This window comes from Cololabis saira, chromosome 11 (assembly GCF_033807715.1).
Source record: "Cololabis saira isolate AMF1-May2022 chromosome 11, fColSai1.1, whole genome shotgun sequence".
Lineage (NCBI taxonomy): Eukaryota > Metazoa > Chordata > Actinopteri > Beloniformes > Belonidae > Cololabis > Cololabis saira.
In genome coordinates this window covers 28,846,177-28,870,169 of record NC_084597.1, presented here as the reverse complement: position 1 = coordinate 28,870,169, position 23,993 = coordinate 28,846,177, and the positions used below count along the sequence as shown (strand labels likewise).

Sequence of the window (23,993 nt, the reverse complement as noted above, 5' to 3'; positions counted from 1 at the left end):
CCTCTCACTCCAGTCCTTGACACCTGGAAACGGTTGGATATCTTCGTATATGCCTCCCCTGCTTTGTGGGCATCTATAATTCTTATTCTGAGGTCCACACTGATCTCCTTTGTTTTTGGCATGTTGCTTCCTCAACTGCCAACTCCATAATGAGGCTTTTATACCATGTTTTGGCTTGAGTTAATTAACTTAACTGAATTGAGTGCAATCACCTGTTTGACCTGATTACCTTTATGCACATCATTCACCTGTGAAGGTTAAGCACATCACTGCATAAAAGTGGCTTGTGTGATGACTTAATAAATGGTAATTTCTTAAAGGGGGCTAATAATAATGTCCCTGGTCATTTTAGCTTTTTCTTACATAATGTTTTGGTGCAGAAATATAAATGTTTTGGCCCATATAATGACAAATTGTATGTTCAGGAATGCTCTGTTAGAACCGCCTTGCTCTGCTAAAAAGGATCTTGCCAGAAACTTGAAAAAACTTAAAATTCCATAGGGGGGCTAATAATATCGTCCTCAACTGTAACTAGTACAATCAGAAAGAAAGCATGAACACCGACAGAGTCAAAGTGAACAGTTTAAATAGTTTTATTAATAACGATTTTTTCGTCTCTAGCACTGCTTTTATGTACTTCAAATACACGTGTACACAACTAGCCTTTAGTGGACAAGAGGACATCCGTGTGTGTGTGTGTGTGTGTGTGTGTGTGTCTCTCTCTCACACACGCACAACACACCTCACAAACCCCGTTTACACACTGCCCAGGCGTAGGGCTGTTGCCTACAGCAGTAAGACAACCGAACGAAAGCAAAATGATTGAAAGAAAATAAACAAAAAAATGTTCCACACACAAAAGGCAAATATGTCCGTACTACGAAAAAATGTGCAAAACGAAGGAGGGGCACAGATTTGCCATGAAATTCTTCAGCCAGGGTGTAATCTTCTCTGGGCCCTCAGAGGTTTATCACAACTTGGAGTGCATTTACAGTCAGACTCCTAACTGGTTTCATCGGTAGTTAAGAAAGCTGGTCAGTTTGATGCCTCAGATCCTTTGCCGTAACATTTTCCCACTTTTTTTACTTCTCAATTAAAGCTTTAGATGACAGATGTTACACGGTTGTACCAATCTGCATGTAACGACTACAGTTTGGATGTTTTAGAGGCTGGTTAGACATCCATTTGATCTGTCAGGGCATGTCAGAAATATTCAGATGTGTTTTAGTTGCATTTGATCTTCTAGAAAGTTAAACAAATTTCCACAGCTGTAAAGCCTACATATTAATTTTTGAAGGAAAAAAAGAAGACTATGTTTATTTGGATTTAATTATCATAAATTGAAGGTAAATTGGTGTCGAGCTGGATAATATAGTGGAACTGAAACGTGTTTGCTTCTCTTTTACTGTGTATATTTATGCAAATGGTAATAAGCTTTGAGTAGACATTGACAACCATTTTCTTTCCCCTCTTGCCTGAGAAGGCTGATTCCTGGTCTGTTCCTAGTGCATCTCAATGAGGAAGAGGAAAAAAGTGGGGTAGAGTCAGTAGATTGTCGTCCTTTCATGCATGGATCCCCTTTTACCCCAACACACACACACACACACACACACACACACACACACACACACACACACACACACACACACACACACACACACACACACACACACACACACACACACACACACACACACACACACACACACACACACACACACACACACACACACACACACACACACACACACACACACACACACACACACACACACACACACACACACACACAAATTAACAGTTCTTCAAAAATAATAATAATTTAAACTAAAAATATAAAAATGAAGACATTCTCTTCAGAGTGCTCTGTGTGGGGCTGTTTAATCACCCGCCCCCTGGTGGTAAGAGTTGACACTTGCAACCCTCAGTCAGAAGCATCATGAACAGCCTGACTGTGATCCCTTATACACACAAAAATCACTCTTCACAACATCTTCAGTCATTTCTTCCTTCCCCCCACCCCACAAACATTCATGAGAACATTTCACACTCATCATTAAAGAATAAATACAAATGAGAGGGAGACAGAGGAAGCAGGAACAAATTAAACCCCTGCCAAACACCTTTTCCCTAAAACAGGGAAACAATGGGTGAAAATCACTCTCACTGTAGCCATCAAGATCAACTGTGAGTGCAACATATAAACTAAGAAAATATTTTTAGACATATTAAGAATTGGGTTGAAGGATGAAACATAGCATGACAAGTTGCACCGAGTGTTGATAACAGCCTGCCTTACACTACTATAGGAGCAGTTGCAATCCAATGGGGAAAAACAATTTTTTTTAGTGTGTAGTTGGTCTTTTATGTTGGCAGGCCCCCTGAACTATCTCTGCATTTGAGATAAAAGTCAGCAATATTAAACATTTAAAACTCCAATAATATTTGGAAAGCATTCAGTGACTATTTTTTACCGTCATCTAAATCAGTGTGATAACAATGTCTTGAAACAGACAAGACAGAGACATGCTAAAACAAATGGGCCTCTGTTGGAGAAACACAGTCAGATGACATAAACATGGAGTTAAGAGGTTGGCAGAAATAAGAATAAGAGTTAAAGTTAAAAGTGCCAACAAAAAGGGACACATTTGGATAAACCGTATCCAAGACAACCTAAGCAACAAACACACAGCAAATAAAAATACAGAGTACAGTGGAAAAGTTCAGACTGAAACTCATTTGGACATTGCGTTTGCTTCCTCAGACAGAATCCGTCTGCACCTTAGATAAGGACACCGACCGAAGGCCTGTCATAAATGTTTCCAGTGATTTTGAGTCAAATCTGAGCTCCAACAGTGTGGACCGACTTAGTGAGACTGCTTTGATGGAAAATTTCAACACTGACAAACGAGATAAGGTGAGCATTGATTGAAAAGGAGTTTAACACTCGGAAATCTACAAGAGGAAACGTGAGAACCGGGGCCTATGAATCTGGGAGGTGAACTCTCAGTAAGGCACAGTGCTCTGCTTGTGGCGATGATGCTCATTCATGCCGCTACAACCTCTGATGACAGATACTGCAGACAATTTACAATGAGTGCAAAGCATGTTTTGTTTTTCCTTCTTTTTTGTTTTGTTTACAGTCCCTCCAGTTGCTTTGAATCTTTGGATCGCCCCGCTCTCCCAATTCTGGCAAAATAACCATCTCGAGCAGCCGATCAAGTCCACGCAGATTATGCAGTTTGTCTCTCTTCAATCATATGCGTCACAACAATATGCACATGCGCTCTTCCTTTGCTTTTCACACAAAACCTGCACAATATGAGCACAACAACAACAGCAACAACAACAACAGCAGCCAGCTCAGCATGTGAACAAATCCTATTTAGGGAATGAAGCCTATGATTTAGTCCAGGGTTGAATCGATCCGGTTGCACTTCTTTGTGTTCCAGCAACTGATTTAAATGCAGAAATACAGATTTGGATTCACATAAAATAAAATAAAATTCAAAACAAGAACCCTGCACAAATAATTACCAAACAATTATTGAAAATGTCCATATTTTCTAAAAAAATAAAATAAAATTATATATATATATATATAAACACTACAACTTAAATATCAAAACAATATTTGGTATGATGCTGACAAATTTAAATAAAAAAGAAAAACACTTTAAAAACATAGCTCTTGTATTTCATGGCTGCGCTGGAGCTCTATTGCACATTAAAGCTTCAACCACTGGTCTAATTTAACATCCGTGTGTTACATGCTTACAACTCTTCCATTATGTTGTTCCCTTTAAACAAAAAACAAGAAAAAAAATGCTTGGGATGCTTTTAGGAGCAATGTGGTTGGAAATGAGGACAAGGAACCCAGAGGACAAGACCAGGCTTGGACAGGAAAGCTCTTGCAGGGGTGTCACTTCTGCTCAGCTGTGCAGGTGAAGCCAAAAGATTCATTGCCTTCTTTCACATAATAATCTAACTAACAAAAACAATGAACAGAGAGATAATTTAGGGTCCACATAGGTTCCTCTGTTGTTCTCCCTGCTGAAGTGTGCAGGACTGAATCCTCATTCCTCTTCAGTATCCTTTTACGTTTTGAGTTTATTTGAAATTTCAAGTTTTTGCATTCTGGATGTTAGGCAGCCTGTAGTCTTTGACATTTGTACTGATGGGCCGGCGTTGAAGGGAAGGAGTGTTTTCAGGGCCGTGTGCCGATGAAGAGATGTTCAAGTTACCAAATAGACCTGGTGCCTCTTTCTCCGTGTTTTCTGAGGTAGCGAGAGGCAACGCTGCGGAGATGTCAGGAGGGTTGTAGAGAGTGGTGGAGCATGTGCTTATGAGTGTGCCGTGCATTTGTCTTTTTTTTGTTTTGTTTGGTTTTTTTTTTAAACAGATGTTGAAAAACAAAGAGTTTGGGAGCAAAGTACTGTCTGCAAGTGTGTATTGGTTTTTGAAGGTGTATGGTTGTTACTTTAGTATTCATGTATACGGGGGAGGAGGGGGCAAGCTCTTTCTGCTAACCTGGGCCTGTGTGCATGTCAACGTGTACAGGTGTAGATGTAGTGATTGGCCTGGACATCACAATTTGTGTTTCCCTGACAGTATGGCGCGGTAAACCTCTTCCTCCAGTCGCACGTAGCGCCCTTGGCTGGAATCCAGGAAGTACAGTCTGTCTGACACCGCAGTGGGGTCAAAGCCTTCCCGCCGCAACTCAGTCTTCTGAAACTTGAATGTTGCTGCAATACATACATAAAATAAACATATAGATAAGCATTTACTTATTTTCTAAGATTTATAACCTTTCTGACATTTATTCAAATCTGAAAGATTCTATTTGTCAGCTAGTATAATTCCATTAACTTTGAGTTTGAGACCATTTACACATTTGTTGAATTATACGATTATAAATACTGTGAAGAAAATTGTATAAATAAATCACAAAAATGAAGTGGATTATAAAAACCGTACTTAAGAACTGATATTATTTGAAACAGCTTTTAACAACAATGTTACTCTGTTGTCTATAATATTTAGCCAAAATAATTAAAGAAGAAAATATTTTGTCAGATTTTTTTTTTTTTTTTTTTTTAATTACACATAAAATAAATAATGCACATCTTAAATTTACTTATGGAATGACACATTTTAGGTCATGATGAGACTGGCATTAGTCTTTGCTATGTATGTACGTATGATAAAACGAATAACACATTATACCTGTTTTATTGACCTCTGGCAGGATACGGAGAAAGACGGGTCTGGCGTACGGAGGGAGAACTTTCTCTACGTCATTTGAAAACTTCTCCAGGTCGCTGGAGTGAGACGGATCGGCGATAGCTGCCATTCCAGCCTTTCCTTCCGCCCCTGAGAACACAGACAGGCAGGTAAGACGATGTATCGTCAAAGGTCAGACTGGCACGTCGTTTGTGCAGACAGACCAAGACTCCTGTTAAGAACCATTATTACAGTTACACATGATATTTCATATTTTCTCCCCTACCATAAAAAAAACAAAACGCCTGCATGTTTAGCTTACTGTGGGTTTTCATGTGTGTTTGACCTGTGTGTCTTCAGTCTGTTGTTATTGTGTTTGAGCTACTCTCCCACCTTTAGGGAAACAAAGTAACTGAATGAAACCCAGTGGAAAGAGGCTCCTGACACACAGAACATCAAACTGTACAACTAATCTGCTCAATAGACTAATATATTCTACATGCTGCAGTAACCTGCTTTGCAGAGTCACACTTACACTTTTAAGAGATCAATAACCTTTCTTCAGTTTTCATGAGGGTACAGGAGACCCAGCTAACAAAGAGCTGTACCATTTTCATTAATATCAAATAGGCCTGTGTTGAAAAAATCAATTTCCCAATTCTAAATCGATTCTCATATTAATTCCTAAAAATCGATTCATATGTCTAAAGATCAATTTTTTTTAGTTTTTTTTTTTGTTTTATTTATTTATGTATTTTTTTTCCATCATTACATTACAACTTTTGGTTATTTTTTTGTTTATCCCCAAAAAAAGAATGTTTTGTTGGACACGAGAATAACTGGTGCCATGTTTTTGCCTTTAAATATGTTTAAAGGTATGAAAACATTAAAGTGTTAGGTTATAATTGCATAAATTGTCTATATTTCATTACTTTATATACTGTCTTGGGGTTACATTTGCAAAAAATGCTAAAGACCAAATGCTCAAAAATTAAAAACCAAAATAGACCCAAAATGGAACAAATAAAAACGGAATGTGGGAAAAAATAAAACCAATTTCATACGTCTCTGTTTCCTCCCTGGATCTGTTTGGTAATTCTGACCCAAGATGTTTCTGAAAGCAGTTCTATCAGCATTCTGGGAGCTGATTGGTCCTTACAGCATCATTAGCTGCAATACTTGCTGTTTAATCTCAATATAAGATAAGATAAGATAAGAAATCCTTTAATAGTCCCACAGAGGGGAAATTTGCAATATAATACTAGTAGTAATATTTTGCATAACTACAGTCATATAATTCATGCAACAGCTCAAAAAACAGTTTTAATAAAAGTAACCCAAATCAATATCGGAATCGAATCTTGATAATCTATTCTGAATCTTAAGAATCGGATCGATTCTTGACATTTGAATCGATCCCTAGCCCTAATATCAAATGTGAATGACTCAAATATGTAAATTAAGAGTTGTTACCTGGTATCTCTACTCCATACACAACTACGTCCTTCATCTCCAGCAGCCTGCTGAGCGTTCCTTCCACCTCGGTCGTTGAGACGTTCTCTCCTTTCCAGCGGAAAGTGTCTCCCGTTCGATCTTTGAAGTACATGTGTCCGTACTTATCCATGATCAACACGTCACCTGTTTAGAGAGAATCCATTTAACAGATTCACCGAGCTCGGCAACAGCTCGGTGTGTGAACAGGTGTATGTGAGATTAATTCTAACCAGACAGATACGCGCTGTCTCCCTTCTTGAAAACACTGTTGGCTACTTTCTTGCTGGTTGCTGACTGGTTGACGTAGCCGTCAAACCTGCGTAGAGGGTCGTTTTGGATAATCCGGCCAACAAGCTGGCCAGGCTCGCCTAGAACAAGAGAAGGAACGTTATTTTAACTTTAGGGAGTTTCAGAAAGAGTGTGCAAACATCTATTACAAAAACAGTTAAACATACATACATAAACTGTTAACCAATCAGTGTTCAATGAACTGTATACCGTATTTTCACGACCATAAGGCGCACTGTGTGAAAAGGCGCACCCTCCGTTTTGTGTGTAATTTTTGGTTTTAAAACATACATACGGCGCACCGACCCAAAAGGCGCAGTCACAGACACGGAGACGCGGAGCTGCACACAGGCGCGCCGAAAACACACTCACACTGCAGAACAGACCCACAAGCACACAGGTGTGCTTATTTAAAAATAGGACAGGAGCAAAACTTAGTTTGATTGTACTTTATTTCAGTTTTTACATTAATCAAACCCTTCAAAGTCCTCATCCTCTGTTTCTGCATTAAAGAGCTCCGCTAGTTCAGCTGCGCCAGTCCGAATTTCCAGACATGTCTCAGCCACTTGATCATCATCTCTTCATCCAGCTACCCCTTTTCATTCGCCCTTATAATGACTGCGGCTGGAAACGTCTTTCCTCGGTGTCAGTCACTTTCTGCACAACAGTAAATAAACTTTTCATACCCCGTTGTGCGGATCCTCCACCGCGCAGAGCCCGTCTCTCCCCGGCGCAGACCCAGTCTCTCCCCGGCGCAGACCCAGTCTCTCCCCGGCGCAGACCCAGTCTCTCCCCGGCGCAGACCCAGTCTCTCCCCGGCGCAGACCCAGTCTCTCCCCGGCGCAGACCCAGTCTCTCCCCGGCGCAGAGCCCGTCTCTCCCCGGCGCAGAGCCCGTCTCTCCCCGGCGCAGACCCAGTCTCTCCCCGGCGCGGATCCCGTCTCCAGCCACCCCTTTTCATTCGCCGTTATAATGACTCCGGCTGGAAACGTCTTATGCAAAGTTTTTCTTTTAAAAATCACCAAGCGTTTCTGTCCATCAGCGTGGCAGGCAAGCGCCACATAAACCAGTATGTGTGTGTTCGCGGCGCGAAACACACCCGCGCATGTCGGGATCCGGTAACGGGGTTTGTAACCGACAGATTCCGCGAAAAATCTCGGAGGTTGAAGTTGATCTGACCTGAGACAGACCCCTGAAATCTCTGCTCCCAAAGCGGGTGGGAACCAGGTCAATTGGACCCCGCTTTGGGAACAAGGAAGTCGGGCTGTAACCAGCGCGGCGCTGCTCCGCGCATCACCGCGGCTTTAACCGGGGAATGTGACCGGTTCCGACCGGTCGGGACCGGAGGAGCGCACCTTGCCTGATAGCAGGGGCTCCCGGGGACCGACCAGCGGGATTTCAGCCGGATCTGTCCCGGAGATGCGGCGATCGGACCCCGCAAACCCACGGCAGGTGTATGCTCGATTCTGACATGCAAAACACACGCGCGCTGCAGAACACTCACACACAAGAGTGCTTATTTAAATAGAGCGGAGCAAAACTTAGTTTGATTGTATTTTATTTCACTTTACACATCAAGCAAATCCTTAAAAGTCTTCATCTTCTGTTTCCGCTTTAAACAGCTCAGTGGAGTCTCATTCACGTCGCAACTCACGGGTGCTTCACCCGCCCCCTTCTCTTTTTACCATTCACATAATGGCCGGCCTCACATTACCGTAATTCAGGTAATAGACACGGCGCACCGTTTCAAAAGGCGCCCTGCACATTTTAGAAGAGGAAAAAAAAAAAAGTGCGCCTTATGGTCGCGAAAATACGGTAATTTAAAGGGGACCTATCATGAAAAACAAGTTTTTTCTTGCTTTAACATATATAAAGTGGTCTCCCCTCAGCCTGCCAACTCAGAGAAGGAGGAAAGCAACCAAATTCTGTAGTGTCTGTACATCCGCCCGGATGAGGCATCCAGTGTGATGTGGATCTACGAGCCGTTCAGATTCTGCTCCTGTCGTTACGTAACGACGGGAGCGATTTACATAGGTTGACCTCCGATGCGTGAATCCACGCCCACAACTAACTCTGGCCGGAACAACAAATACAACTCAGCCGGCCGGAGCTTCCGCCATTTTTTCGTAGCGGTGTATCGCGTCATTCAGGCAGCCAATCAGCACAGTGCCTTATTATCATAGCCCCGCCCACTCAGAATCCCACATAGATAATGAGGTTAGAGAATGGGAAGATAAAGACATGGTTTAGAGGCTGAATTTCTAATTTATTTAGCAAAAACAATCAAAAGCTTGTTTTTAAGACATTCAAGGCCTGTTTAAAATAGGTATTAGTTGCCATAATAGGTCCCCTTTAACATCTTATTCATTAGTCTAGCTAACACTACAGACTAGATATTCAACATGAAACATTTTTATGGGAAAAAATATAAGCTGCATCTTCCCTTAAGACAGTGGTTCCCAAACTTTTTCTTTTTTACATATTTTGTTTTCAAACTCCATTGCAGTTTATTTCATGCCTCACCAACCTTTTTTTTTTTTTTTTACCGTAATAGAACAAATAAAAGTAAACTGCAATATTTACAGGTTGTAATAAAACAAACCACATTTGCAGTGTATTTATTTCAAGTGTAACTGTTATTTTTTTTTGTGCAACAGTGTTGCTGTCAACAGGTTTTTCTTTTTTTACTGTGTAACAATATTCAACATTGTTATCAATACATGTTTCAAAAAATTTCTTTCTGTGCAGTTTGTTTAAAAACATGAACAACTCCCTGTCAAACAAGCCTCATCAAGAACCTGTCCATTATGCTCAGAGGCCATGCTACAGTCTCTTGGGGCCTTCGCAAAAATTCACAGGGGGCCCCTCTAACTAACTGATTAATCTTATGTCGTAAATAATCTGACACTAATGAAAAATGTGAAAGAAAAAAAAAAGAAAAAGATGAAGGGCCACACAAAAAAAAAAAAAAAATACTTCTGTGGGTGTAATAAATTGTTGCTTTAAAAAAAAAAAAAAAAAAAAAAGAAAAATGTGAAAGAAAAACTTTTCTTTTGAAAAATAGTGCACATGTGTATTGCTTCAAAATAAAATATAAAAGGCACTGACACAACTATTTCCATCCACACTCCTTAGTAGCTTAGTACCTTTAATGCCTTGCCAATGAGCAGAGGTGGACTCGACCCCAGTACTTGAGTAAGAGTACAAATACTACTGGTCAAAATTTACTCCGTTACAAGTAAAAGTAGCTCAGTCAAAATATTACTCGCGTAAGAGTAGAAAAGTACTTGCTTTTAAAGGTACTTAAGTATCCAAAAGTAAATGCTTTTAAATTTACTTTAAGTAAAAGTAAGAGTAAGAGTACATTTTTTATTTTCCACATCAGTAAATTACTATATTTTTTCTAAATGAATTTAAGGATCTTTTAACTCTTGTTTCTGAGAATTAACTCTTTGAAACCAGCTGCACTGATGTGCTGCTTTTAGAACCACAATGTTATATAAAACCTGCAGAAACACCAAAAACAAATCAAATGAATGGGATCATAAGAGGACAGCAGATGATGCAGAGTTTATTAACAATCATGAACTGAAACCAAATGAACCTGCACCATCCAACTAAGTCTGGATCCCCCTCAAAGACCACTGCTTTACAAAAAACTACATCTCTGCTTTCAATAACTCAATGTTGAAGTCACTTAACTTTACAGGAAGGACATGTACCAGTACAATATAGCAATATAGCATAACAAACTGTCTCCCAATGTCTGTCTGAGAGCGTGCACTGTGATAGGTCTCCTCCTTTGACAAAAACAGCTTGTGTCCAATAGGATTTTAGGGAAGAAGAAAAAAGAGCAGACCTGAAAGTAACAAGTACTTTTCAGCCTTCCTAGAAATTTACTCGAGTAAAAGTAAAAATATTTGTCTTGGAAATGTATTCAAGTAAGAGTAATAAGTACCAAAGAAATCTAATACTCAAGTAAAGTAAAAATCCTCTGGATTTGTACTTAAGTACAGTACTCAAGTAAATTTACTCCGTTACTGTCCACCACTGCCAATGAGTACTATAACTTAGTATTCTTAGCTTGACAGTTAAGTTTAACTTGACACAGCTTTCATTTGATAGGTGAAGAACGACTTTTGTCCAAGATAGCTATTTTATTTTCAGCCTCCTGAGTAAACGAGTTGATTGCGGGTGTCTTTATGGTCTTTACTGTGACATTAGCAGACCAGCCTGGACTGCTCTGATCTAAATTATAGTATGTATTATGTGCACTACTTACTGCTTTCTTAATACTTTTTTTTTTTGCTCCTCATGTTTTTATTCCATTCGTTTCTCACTGCCAAATGGATAGCTTCTCTTCATTTTGATAGACCCCCTCCCATCAAGTGTATTAACACAAGACGCAGTGAGACCAAGAGGTAAAGGCGGGATCCCCCTAGGGAGATCTCCGCCGGCCAACCACTGTCATGACAAGTTCTCCTCATTGACATTGCCCTGTTACCCCCCTGTTAAACCACTGTCTTAAGGGTTTATTTCTGCTCAACATCACCACTCTGCAGGCACATTTAATGTAAATATGATGTGTGACGTGTGTATGCAAAACACCCACCAGGTTTACAAGGAATGCAGACGCCATCGGGTCCCCGGATGAGCTCCATGGTCTCCTCATCAACCCTCACCAGTCTGATGGGGTACACGTAGGGGAGGATCTGACTGTTGAAGCCACACGCTCCTACCTGGTGCAGAGACACGAAGACGTCAGCAAGGAGATGAGAATCAAGGCCCCAACAGTCACAGCTTTAGTTTGTAGATATGCTGCCACATTGAGGATTTTACCACAGTACAGTAATTTTAACACCTCAGCTGGCAAATATTTTCGGAAAACAAGACATTGTCAGCATGTTTATTCCCACCTTGTTGCCAAAGTTACCCAAGCTGCAGTTGCACTCTGTGGCTCCATAGAACTCTGCGATCTGCGGGATATTGAAGCGGTTCATGAACTCCTCCCATATGGACTGGCGGAGGCCGTTGCCCAGCGCCATGCGGACCCGATGTTGTCGCTCCGTGTCCCGAACCGGCTGGTTCAGTAGATACCGACAGATCTCCCCGATGTACTGCACAATCTGGAGGCGAGAAGTAACAGTTCAACGATAGAAAAAGAGAGCGTCTTACAAGTATTTAAAAGTAATTCACAAAGAGGGGATTAAAAAGAACAACCCCAAAACATTGTTTCTTTGTATATAAATTCACAGGAAATTATTTATTCTAATCAATGCGCTTGTAAATTAATGTTACACTTACAGTGCAGTTGTATTTGACACAGTCGTCCCAGAAACGTGAGGCAGAGAACTTCTTTCTGATGACGACAGTCATGCCATGAATTAAGCACTGGCCCATTCCAACGATATTTCCTGAGGACAAAGAATATAAGGGGTCAGGAAACGCGCATTGACAAAGCAATCATTATATGATACATTATATAATATAGTACAATGCTTTTGTCCTTTTTAAATGTAGATTTCAGACACCAAGATAAATGTAGGAATGCAAGTAAAAATGATATACTGTAGCTTTAATGGCACTTTCATTCAAATTGTCTGTTTATTAAAGTTAAATCTGAATCTGGTTTATTTTCCCTTTTTAATGACAGACATTGGGAAAAATGGAGAAACAAAAACAAGCCAGCGCCTTTTAGATGAGGTGGTCTTAGTCCGTTCACAAATTCATGAGCCAATCCTGATCTTACTCGGCTCCAACTACTATGGGCAAAATAATTTCCCTTGCCAGGTGTGTTTTGCATACTGGGATTAGTGAAATCTAGAATGACTTGCATCCAGCTGGAGAATAACCTGATATCAGGTTTGGGGAAACAACAAGCATTTGTGAAAACAAACACCCTTACAGAACAAAAGGACAATGGAAATTAGGCTTAATTGAGGGAAAAAAGGAGTAGTCTTCAATTTCTTTACATTCATTTCCCCATACGTTCAAAAAAAAGGTAATATTCTTAGTGTATAACATATTATATGTGCTGAGTAATGTTTTTTTGCAAATATTTACAAAACATCAACTTATGATGTTGCTGAATAATCACAGCAGCCATTCATAAGCACAATAAGTAGTGATTGCTTTTATTGATGGAATTTGCGTAAATCTTGTTCTTGTGGGACGGAAAATCAAATTAAAAAAGGAAAAATAAAAGAGTGACCAAGGTTTTGACTGATCAAGGCGAGAGTAAACAAACTGAATCCTTGACAAAATGTAACTTTACAGTCAAGCTCACGTACCTGCAGAGTGATAGAGGGGGAGGCAGTCATAAACTACATCCTCTGGTGTCATTCTGAAGCCGTAATACACCAAAGCTGCCATACGGTAAAACCTAAAAACCAGGATGAGGTGAGGCAGATCGAGAGGAAAAAAAGCCAAATAAGTCAAATCAAAAGCATCAAGTTTTACTTTCTTTGTTTAAACATTCTTTTCTCGCCGTATTTGAACTACACGTGAGAGCCAGATAGATTAACAAAGACCAGCTGCAGTTCCTGAGTATCCGTTTGCTGGCTGCACGCCTCCTTCATACCTGCTGTGCACAACAATAGCAGCTTTAGGCATCCCAGTGGTTCCTGATGTGTAGATGTAGAACAGGCAATCTGAAACAGAGAACAAGGACAGTGAGATAATGCAAACTATCACTTGCATAATGTGCTATTCATGTTTTCATGTTCTGTGTGTTCTTTTCTGCCTCCATATATATTCAAACTGAGAGTAAGTGAAGTGGCCATGGACCATTAAGTTCCAGCTTTTACCAGATTCAATCTGTAATAATGACCAGGCGTTTCTACAAAAATACACTTCGCCCATACTTCAGACCCTTTGCAGAGTTGTTTGGTGTACAAAATTCAGCTCTGTGGGTAAGGTACATTATGTACAAAGCTGACTAAGCAAGAGCTAAATGCACCTTTTACCATCTGCATGTGCTGCTGTATATGTGCACACAGGCACTTTAAAACACCTCTGAATCATCCCAACTCAAATTACCCTGATATATGTGGTTAAAATGTCTCGAAGCATGATCAAAGGTTGCAGTTCTTATTGTTGTGCCAGGCTAGCAGCTGTAAAAGGTTTGCATAGAGTGATGCAACTACGATAACAGCACTGCATACAAGTATGCTGCTCAACTCACCAGGGAACAACGCATCATTAGTTATACAAATATCTATTTTCATGAAATCCATTCATATGAACTAATAATTAAAATGTTGTCTTTTCAAAAAACGTCAGATGTACGTCAACAGTGATTTAAAAAAGATATTTTATCAATAATTGCATCAAATTACCCTATCATCTGATAGGGAAATGCATGCAAATATGGGAATATAAAAGCATATGTTGCAACCCTGTTATGATATTTTACACATCCAGTTTCAGTATAAGGGTCTTGCTTTTCAAAAAGATTGAGATATACAATTTAAATGAGTGCTTGCAAGTCATTGTTTGGTCTAAAAACTATCATTCAACATAAAGTGCATAGCCTGAGCAGCAGAACTATAAATGAAGGGGGGGGGGGGGGGGGGGGCTGCTTGTGAAATTGAGGCATTGCTTTATATTTAATTTAATTGGAAAAATATTAATAGCCATAACCAGAAGATGTAATTTCACCTGTGAAACTGCGTTGTGGCCGGCGAGGCAGGTGAGATGGGGCACCATCTAGCAGGGGTTCCAGGCACTCAGTTCCCTGTGGGACTCTTGTGGGGTCCCAGTCTCCAGAGCAAAACATCTGCACCGCCTTCCCCATTGAACTGTGGACCTCAGACACCGCTGTGAAAGTTGGAGAAATACATCGAAGCATACCAGATTAATTTCAAGTTTCATGTTGCAGGACGACTAAATGTACGCAAAAATCAAAATAAAAGAAGAAGCGGACGATACTTGAAATCATATCAATAAGAAAAGACATAACTTCTTTTTTAAAGAAAGCAAATGAGGGAATGTGAAAAAAGACATGGCTGAAACTGAAACAGGTCAGTGAGGATTAAAATAATTAAGAAGGGAAAGAAAAGGGAACTCATGTGATTTAAGAGTGGAAGGGTGGTGAGATAAAGTGAAGATGTGCTAATGTGTAACAGAGAATGAAGGAGAAAGATTTATAAAAAAAAAAAAAAAAACCTCTTGCACTAGATATTTTTTTAAATCTGAAATTAGATAGAGTAACTTAATATAAAAGGTTTATGTCATGCTTGCTCAGTACTAAATGTGCTGGCTTGATTTTGGCCTACACAAAAAAAGATGCTGCATTTCCAATTACTTAAAGGCATAAAGGACCCCACAGTTGTAGAGACTGCTCCATCAATCTCAGGATGAACAGCTCAAAACCAGCTCACTCTTTATAGCTGTCCAGATCAAGGGTTTCCATACTGTGCAGGAATCCAACAGCAAGGAGAGTGGACTACATCCTCAATTTACGTGCATGTTCAAATGGGCCACATGTAATGTACAAGTGAAGGTATGTTTCTGCATATGCCCAGAGGTTAGGCCTGCAAACTGCACAAGCCAGCAGCTGATCAATGAAACTTTATAAACCGAGCAATTACAGTCATCTTTCCAAGTATAAACAACACTTTCATTAGTTTATGTAATTGAGTATCCTGGATAAAACAGGAGAGGTGGTAAAAAGTTTGAGAAAATGTAGAAACATTGGATTATTTCATGTACTGTGATTATTTTTCATTGAAACAATAATTAAATTAAATAGAAACTAGTTGTGTATACGTATAAGTTTATTGCATCTTTAAGTAAATTACTCTTGTAAACATATAACTGCCTCTCTTATCAATTTAATTTGATCACTTATCGGACAATGCTCATATCTGATGAGCTTAGATCTTTAACGCAAAACATTGTTGATAAAGACATTTCTCCACTTCTCTTATTGCTCTGCTCCAGTAACAGATACTGAAGAGACAGTTCCTCAAATAAACATTTATCTTTTATGATCTTTACTGCTTTCTCTCCACATGCCCCTCTCTCATTACAGAAGAACCAAAAATGCATCCGTCAGCATAAGTCAATGCTGGACAGATAGCGGCTTGGGATCTTTGGCCATCTAACACTTTTAAAAAAAAATGTTATATCCGCTTACCATCAGTTAGCTCCGACCCGAACACCACAGCCTTGGCATTAGAGATGGTGACACAGTGGACCAAGGCTTCTAGTCTCAAATTGAAGTTGATGAGAGCAGCTTCCACTCCAATTTTTGCCATTCCTAACCAGAGGCCCACATACTGTGACCGGTTCTCCATGAAAAGGGCAACGATGTCACCCTCCTGAAAAATGGCAACAATAAGAAGAAAAGCAGATGTTGTCAAACTCAACTGACACTGGAGTAATTCACTCTCTAAAAAAGGAGTCATAGAAAGTCATGCCTTATTCATTTGAGAACATTTCGACAGTTATGGGATTATTTTCGTTCATTTTTCAACACACACGCACGCACGCACGCACGCACACACACACAAAACGGAAATTATTCAGACCCCTTAAAATGTTTCCCTCTTTGATTCATTGCAGCCATTTGGTAAAATCAAAAAAGTTCATTTTATTTCTCATCAATGTACACTCGGCACCCCATCTTGACAGAAAAAAAACCCAGAAATGTAGACATTTTTGCAAATTTATTAAAAAAACAAACAAACTGAAATATCACATGGTCATAAGTATTCAGACCCTTTGCTCGGTATTGAGTAGAATCAGCCTTTTGAGCGAGTACAGCCATGAGTCTTCTTGGGAATGATGCAAGTTTTTCACACCTGGATTTGGGAATCCTCTGCCCTTCTTCCTTGCAGATCCTCTTCAGTTCTGTCAGGTTGGATAATGAGTGTTGGTGGACAGTCATTTTGTTTTTTAAATCTTTATCTTTTTTAAATCTTTATCTGTTGTGCCTGTGCCTGCGCACTTTATATGTTTCACCGAGTGAAGTGGGAAATGTCCTCTCGATTCCTTGTATGTCTGACATGTGATGAATCGATAATAAAGCTACGTTAACTTGAAATCTCTCCAGAGGTGTTCAATTGGGTTTAGGTAAGGGCTCTGGCTGAGCCAGTTAAGAATGGTCACAGAGTTGTTCTGAAGCCACTCCTTAATTTACCTGTGTGCTTAGGGTCATTGTTGGAAGGTGAACCGTCGGCCCAATCTGAAGTATTGAGCACTCTGGAAGAGATTTTGTCTGCCAGGATATCTCTGTACTTGGCCGCATTCATCTTTCCTTCCATTGCAACGACTCGTCCTGTCCCTGCAGCTGAAAAACACCCCCATAGCATGATGCTGCCACCACCATGTTTCCCTGGGATTGTATTGGGCAGGTGATGAGCAGTGTCTGCTTTTCTCCACACAGACCGCTTAGAATTAACTCCAAAAAGTTCAATCTTGGTCTCACCAGACCAGATGATATTATGTCTCATAGTCTGAGCAAACTCTGTGCAGGCTCTCATATGTCTTGCACGGAGGAAAGGCCTCTGTTGGGCCATCCTGCCTTAAAGCCCCGACTGGTGCAGGGCTGCAGGGATAGTTGACTTTGTGGAACTTTCTCCCATCTCCAGACTGCATCACTGGAGCTCAGCCACAGTGATCTTTGGGTTCTGCTTTGCCTCTCTCAGCAAGGCTCTTCTCCCACGATTGCTCAGTTTGTCTGGACAACTTCTTGCATTTAAGGATTATGGAGGCCACTGTGCTCTCAGGAACCTTCAGTGGTGCACAAATTATTTTGCTACCTTGGCCAAATCTGTGCCTTGCCACAATTCTGTCTCAGAGATCTTTGGGCAGGTCCTTCGACCTCATGATTCTCAATTGCTGTGACATGTACTGTGAGCTGTAAGGTCTTATAGGTGTGTGCCTTTCTTAATCAGTCCAATGAGTTTAATTAAACGCATCTGGACTCCAGTGAAGGAGCGGAACCACCTCACGGAGGATCAGAAGAAATGGACAGCATGTGAGTTAAATATGAGTGTCACAGCAAAGGGTCTGAAAACTTATGACCATGTGATGTTTCAGTTTTTGTTTTTTTTTTGTAAATTTGCAAATATTTCTACATTTCTTTTTTCTTCTGTCAAGATGGGGTGCCTTGTGTACATTGATGAGAAATAAAATGAACTCTTTTTGATTTTAACAAATGGCTGCAATGAAACAAAGAGGGAAACATTTTAAGGGGTCTGAATACTTTCTGTACCCACTGTTTGTATATAAATATATAATAATTTTGTGTTAAATGTACCCTGAAACCACGTTCCAGCAACAGGTTAGCCACTCTGTTGGAGTATTCATCCAGCTGCCGAAAAGTCCACCTCTCTCCAGTCCCCTCAAAGATGAGCGCAGTCTTGTCCCCGTAACGCTTCACCGTCTCCGCAAAGATCTTAGGGAGAGTGTTCTTCTCTTTGAGGTGCCGTCTGACATTCAACTTCACCCGCAGCAACACATATGCTGCACTGAAAAAGCCACAAAACATATCTATGAATGTGTATTCATCCACCTAACCAAACGTCTCCAATCTACCTTTCTTAGTTATTTATATCTTTATTGCTGTTACAGGGTTGTGGATTTAAACATGTTTACTGGCCAAAAAAACCCCAAAACGTTTGGTTTCAGATGTTTCTCATACATGTCACTCACTGGCGGCTATTGTTTTGTTGTTTCTTTTTTTTAACCTTAATTATATCTTTAATAATATAGTTGACCAGTTAAGGATATATTTATTACCTGCATACACTCATAAGATCAAAAGTAGTCCTAAAACCCCACAACTGAGTAGGACCCAGTCGCAATGTCTGCATAAATAGCAGAGAGGTACAAACAGATGGCATTCTTCCAAATAGTCAATAATTACATAAAAATCATAAAAGCCAAGTCATATCATGGCCGTACTGTGATCTTGATGATACGCTTATCAATACACAGGAGATTAGTTTCATGTTGGTCCTTATAATTGCACTTTATTGTGGCTCGGATGATTCATTTACTTCTTTCCACGATAAAAGCTTTTGGGTTCTTTCTGTTACAGAGAAAAGAAATGAGCTGGTTCCTTGTAAAACATGTTTAACCAGTGATAGGAACGTTGAGAGACCTGTTATGAAACTAAATAATATGATGATACTTTACACCAGCATGGCTGCCCTGACGATTGCTGGAGTATTATGAGACAGGACTGTGTGTACGCTGTAGGTTGGTTAAATCTACAAAAACGCTGATGTGAATCTTGTTTTTTCTTGCAGTGCAAATGTCAAAAGCTTGTCAAACCCTTTTCCACCTTAACAACCAATGTGTCAATGGGGAAAATGTATTGTTTGTCAGTGTAAAAATGGTCAACTGTTAAACCTTGACGTTACATCTCCTGTCAGCACAAAAGACAAGCTTTCAGATATTTTTTTTGAATCATGGCAGAAGAACCTATGTTACATTTATCTATCTACACAATAAGGGAGTTGGGCCACTTATCATATTCTACTACTTAAGAGGATGTTAACGGGCCCATGTTTTACAGTTTCCTGTTTTACTGAGCTATTGAGGGAGAAAAAAGGAAGTTAACCTCATCAACTATGATCTTAAAGTGTAAATATTGGTTTAAAGTAAAAACATTAAAACATTTGCCCTTAATGTCATACTCTCCCTGTGTTTGTCTATAATATTTCAGGTTTCATGGATTAAACAATGTTGCCGTCAAAAGATTATAGTCTTCACATCTGAGGTTTGTGCTAAAATCTTACTCTTTCTACAGACACATAATGCTAACGTAAGCAATAATCACACTGATAGATATGTGCTGTACTTGAGTGTAATGAAACAAGTGCAGTATTTTGAGTTATTTAGATTTAGAAGATCCACTTCAGACCAACTATAAATCAACTTTTAGTGTTGAAATGCCATCAAGAGTTTAAACAACAATGTTGTATTTTTTTCTGGCTTTGTGTGTACATGCATCTGAAGGAGTTGGTTTGAAATGTTTTAAAAAGGTCACCCAGAATGAATCATAGTACTTTAAATACAGAAACAGCTATGACTTGGGCCAATTAAAAAAATGTGCAGGAATACAAGGACCAGAACCCTGATGCAAACAAATTAAATAGATTCTTATAAATTAGAGCCAAAGTTCAGTAATGTAGCCTCACAGTTATGGTGAAACATCCTGGAGTAGAGAGCCAAAACAACTGAATAAAATTGCCTAATACCATGAATTTTCCATGTTATACAAATAAACATCACCCCTGTGCTTACTGTAAGTCTCTGCCAATTGTTTTGGCAAATATATGCAGAAAGCTCCATCCTCCGGCCCCGAGGTAGAAGATCAGGATGGCCGGAAGAACTTGGTACCAGGGCAGGCCCACCAGCAGCCTCAGCACAAACAGCAGGGCCGTGCAACATGCCAGACGCATCATCCTGAAAGAATACACACACTTACATCATTTGACATATGGGCTACACATAGACTGTGATTACTAATCACAAATATTTCAGACCACATATCAGTTCAAGTCCATGTGCATTACTTGTGATTTTTCAAACATGTCAAGACTACAGCTGGTACAAAAACATTATTATTTTTTTAAAGTGTCGCTTGCATTCCTTGTCCAAGCATGTCTGTTACTTTATATTGCCATCTTGCTTGGAATAAAGACTTTTGAATTGTGCAGAACTAGTCATCTTGAATCTTAACTGTCTTGACTGAAGAATGTTATCTGCAGTAAGTTTGTTTACACGTCCTGCCCATTTCAACCCACTGTCTCAGCTTGGGTGGACTGAACTTGCAAGTTTGAAATAAACTAAATGGGAACCGCTTGGTTTTCATTTTTACCTGCAATTGAGAAAATCAATTCAAAATTCAAACCCCATTCAAAAGATATATTCTGTAGCATCATCAGATAGTAATAAATGACAGCAGGCGTTGTTGCCGTTGCTGCCTAGTAACGTGATAGTTAGAAAGATGATCCCAAACAGTAAATGATAGGCTTGCATGTCTGCCCATTGTCTATGCAAAGTCTATATGCCGAGTAGATGTTTATTGCCTCGTTTCATGTGGTTTCGGTGGCGACGATGGCTTCATCATACATAGACTAGTACACCGCGGTTGAATTGGTTTGATATTGGATATTGGATATTATGAATTCAACACCCATAAAACTTGTGATACATAACACCGATTGTTTTCATTAAACCTCATTAAATCAGCCCATAATATGATTTTATAATAATTACTCTCTTGTGATATATAGTCTAGATGACCATGAACACATCACAAGCAATATGACCAAAATCAGTGGTATGTATCACAACTTTTATGGGTGTTGAATTCATTAAACCACATTAAATCAGCCCATAATATGATTTTTAAATCAGCCCATATATATGATTTTTAAATCAGCCCATATATATGATTTTTTAATAAATACTGTTTTGTGATATATAGTCTAGATGACCATGAACACATCACAAGTGGTTTGACCAAAATCAGTGGTATGTATCACAAGTTTTATGGGTGTTGAATTCATAATATCCAATATCAAACCAATTCAACCGCGGTGACTAATACAATTACTGCACAGCCTCAGAAAAAAAGTACAATGAAGTGCTCTGCGTGGATGAACCGCAGTGAATACCGGATGACAGAAGGCAGCAACTGCTTCACACTTACAGACAAAAGCTTCATCATCTGCTGCTGCTAAACCCGGAAATTTAAAAGGCGCATCATATTGCGGTACAGGATATGGCAAAAGGAGAGGCTCAGCCCACTGGTGGCAACGTCTCCAAAACCATGTGCGCCCGAACCGAGGCCTTATGTGTGGACCGGTCAAACCGCGTCTGTGCAGCCGACTTGGTGTGGGGGATCCCCGGCCAGGGAGGCAGGGCGCGCTAGATTATGGCACAATCAACCTTCTTCTGGGAGGAAGAGGCTCCCTAATACATAATTTACCTTCACACACCCAGAACTGCCTCGGATAAGAGGAGAGAAACCTAACGATGCATAATGCTGCGTTCCATTTACCTCGGAAGTCGGAACTCGGAACTGGGAATAACGTCACAGCCGAGTTATCAGCGTTCCAGTTACAAAGTCGGAAAACAAGTTTGTAGTTCGCATATACCACATGAAAAATGTGAAGTACACTATAGCAGCATATATATGCCGAACAATACTTGTTTATGACTGATCTAGTGTGACCAAAACTAGAATGAAGTGCTACGAATTTTTACAGAGCTCTCTTCTACTGTTTACAACCGGGGCAGCCATCTTGGAATGTGAACTCGGGGCTGGTGAAGACTCTCCCACTTTCCCAGTGGGAAATCCCACTTCGAGGGGCGTTCCAGTTGAAAATTCCGACTGGGAACTGGGAAATCCCCACTTCCGAGGACAAATGGAACGCGGCATAATCCCTCGAGAGGAGCTCTGTCCTCTTTCTGCGGGGGAATAATAACCCGACACCAGTCCAGACGGAGCTGCAGGGATGAGTAGGTGTTTTCATACCTCCTTCACTACAGCATGCAGGTGCAGGAATCCCGAGTCCAAGTCCACCTTGATCGGCTTATGCGTTAGTCTGGTCTTCCACTGCGTTAGCTGGGTCGACTATGGCTCACAGAAGCGACACAGACGGACACAGATCTGCTCCTGCTGTGAGGCGGACTCCGTCCTGCTGCTGCTGCTCCTCCACAAACACGGCCCGGAGATGGGTTTCCACTTTGATCCCGCGATCACCAGCCGTCCATTGTCAAAATAATTGATATCATCCGTACGTTCATTGAAGCCGATAAGCCCACTGCCAGGCTTAATTCAAATGACCTTATAATTTTCCGAGTTGAACCCGCCCCACTAGTGTCAGCGTCAAATCAGTGGATCAGGAATAAGCGGTGACGGACGGGTGGCGGAGCCAATCAGGATGCGTGTCGGGCTTACGTCACATCCGGCGGAGGCGTGGCCGAGACGAGAGGAAATGCGGCTCTAGCCTAAATTATGGGTCCGCTTTAAATCGACGCAGAGCCTACGCCGTAGGTTACGGCGTAGGTGCGCGTCGCCGCGTGCCCTACGATGTAGGCTCTGTTGTTGGTGTAACGCAGAACCATAAATCAGCCTTCTGCCTTGTCTCCACCCGCTGTCCTGTCGAAAAATGCTCCCTAATGGTTTTTCTACCTTTGTAGAGCTACAATTTTACTATGTTTTACTCCCTAGCCCACTTCATTTTCCCCCCAAGTGGTCCTTGTCACTTGCCAGGCCGTCATTGTAAATAAGAATGTGTTCTTAATGACCTGCCTGGTTAAATAAAGGCGAATGACTGAATGAATAACAAATAAAGCGATAGAATGTTTTTTTTTTCTTTATCGTATAATGTTCACAAAGTGTAATGAAATTCATGTCATGGGTATTGTATTTTGAAGGATGAAATACTCAACATTCCATATTATCAATTTTAAATCAATATTTCAGGGGTAGCATAATTTGATAGTCCAGTAACATCCTATCAAATAATGCTCCCGTCACTTAATGCATTCAGGGCACGGGAAGCATCTAAAATTATCTCTGCTGGCCTGATACTGCGCAGCAAAAAATCTCAAATTATCTCTGCTGGCTTGTATATTTATAAATATATATCTTCTTAGAGATTTCGAGGATGTTAATCACCGTTAACCGCAGCGTGGACTGAAGGGATGCATAGAATTATGGGCGTGGCAATCAAACTTTGAAAATCGACTGTGCGCATGCGCAGAACCAAGAAGTAGCAGATCTCGGCGGGTAGCAAGGATCGACAGAACACCTGCAGTGACAAGGCCCTATATGCGGAGGTTTATGGCTAAGGTTGCCAACCGTCCCTTGAAAAACGGAATCATCCCGTATTGAGCTGAATGAAAAGGGACGCACTTTGTCCTGTATTACTGAGAGTCAAAATATAGTCATAAATGGCCAATGGAAAATGGCATTGAGCTGTTGAGTTCATAAATTATTTTTTCTGTTTTACCAC

The 23,993-nt window shown here is 40.4% G+C and overlaps 1 protein-coding gene across 1 annotated transcript; it reads right to left on the bottom strand.

Moving 5' to 3' along the window:
• Positions 1-577: 577 nt before the first annotated feature.
• slc27a4 (solute carrier family 27 member 4) lies at positions 578-22,857 on the bottom strand. The gene is made up of 14 exons (XM_061734300.1): positions 22,508-22,857; positions 20,266-20,427; positions 18,272-18,482; positions 16,145-16,328; positions 14,665-14,823; positions 13,586-13,655; positions 13,296-13,387; positions 12,310-12,419; positions 11,922-12,131; positions 11,618-11,744; positions 6,948-7,085; positions 6,697-6,861; positions 5,227-5,373; positions 578-4,745 (listed from the first exon to the last, which is right to left on the bottom strand). The coding sequence occupies exons 2-14, from the start codon at positions 20,424-20,426 to the stop codon at positions 4,588-4,590; spliced, it is 1,932 nt and encodes a 643-aa protein (XP_061590284.1). The 5' UTR covers position 20,427; positions 22,508-22,857; the 3' UTR covers positions 578-4,587.
• Positions 22,858-23,993: the final 1,136 nt, after the last annotated feature.

Excerpts from the sequence above, each read along its gene's own strand:
- slc27a4 (XM_061734300.1), bottom strand. The coding sequence starts at position 20,426 with ATGATGCGTCTGGCATGTTGCACGGCCCTGCTGTTTGTGCTGAGGCTG. Across the intron at positions 13,656-14,664 it reads GCCACAACGCAGTTTCACAG|ATTGCCTGTTCTACATCTAC; the intron begins GTGAAATTACAT and ends TCTCTGTTTCAG. Across the intron at positions 13,388-13,585 it reads GCTATTGTTGTGCACAGCAG|GTTTTACCGTATGGCAGCTT; the intron begins GTATGAAGGAGG and ends CCTGGTTTTTAG.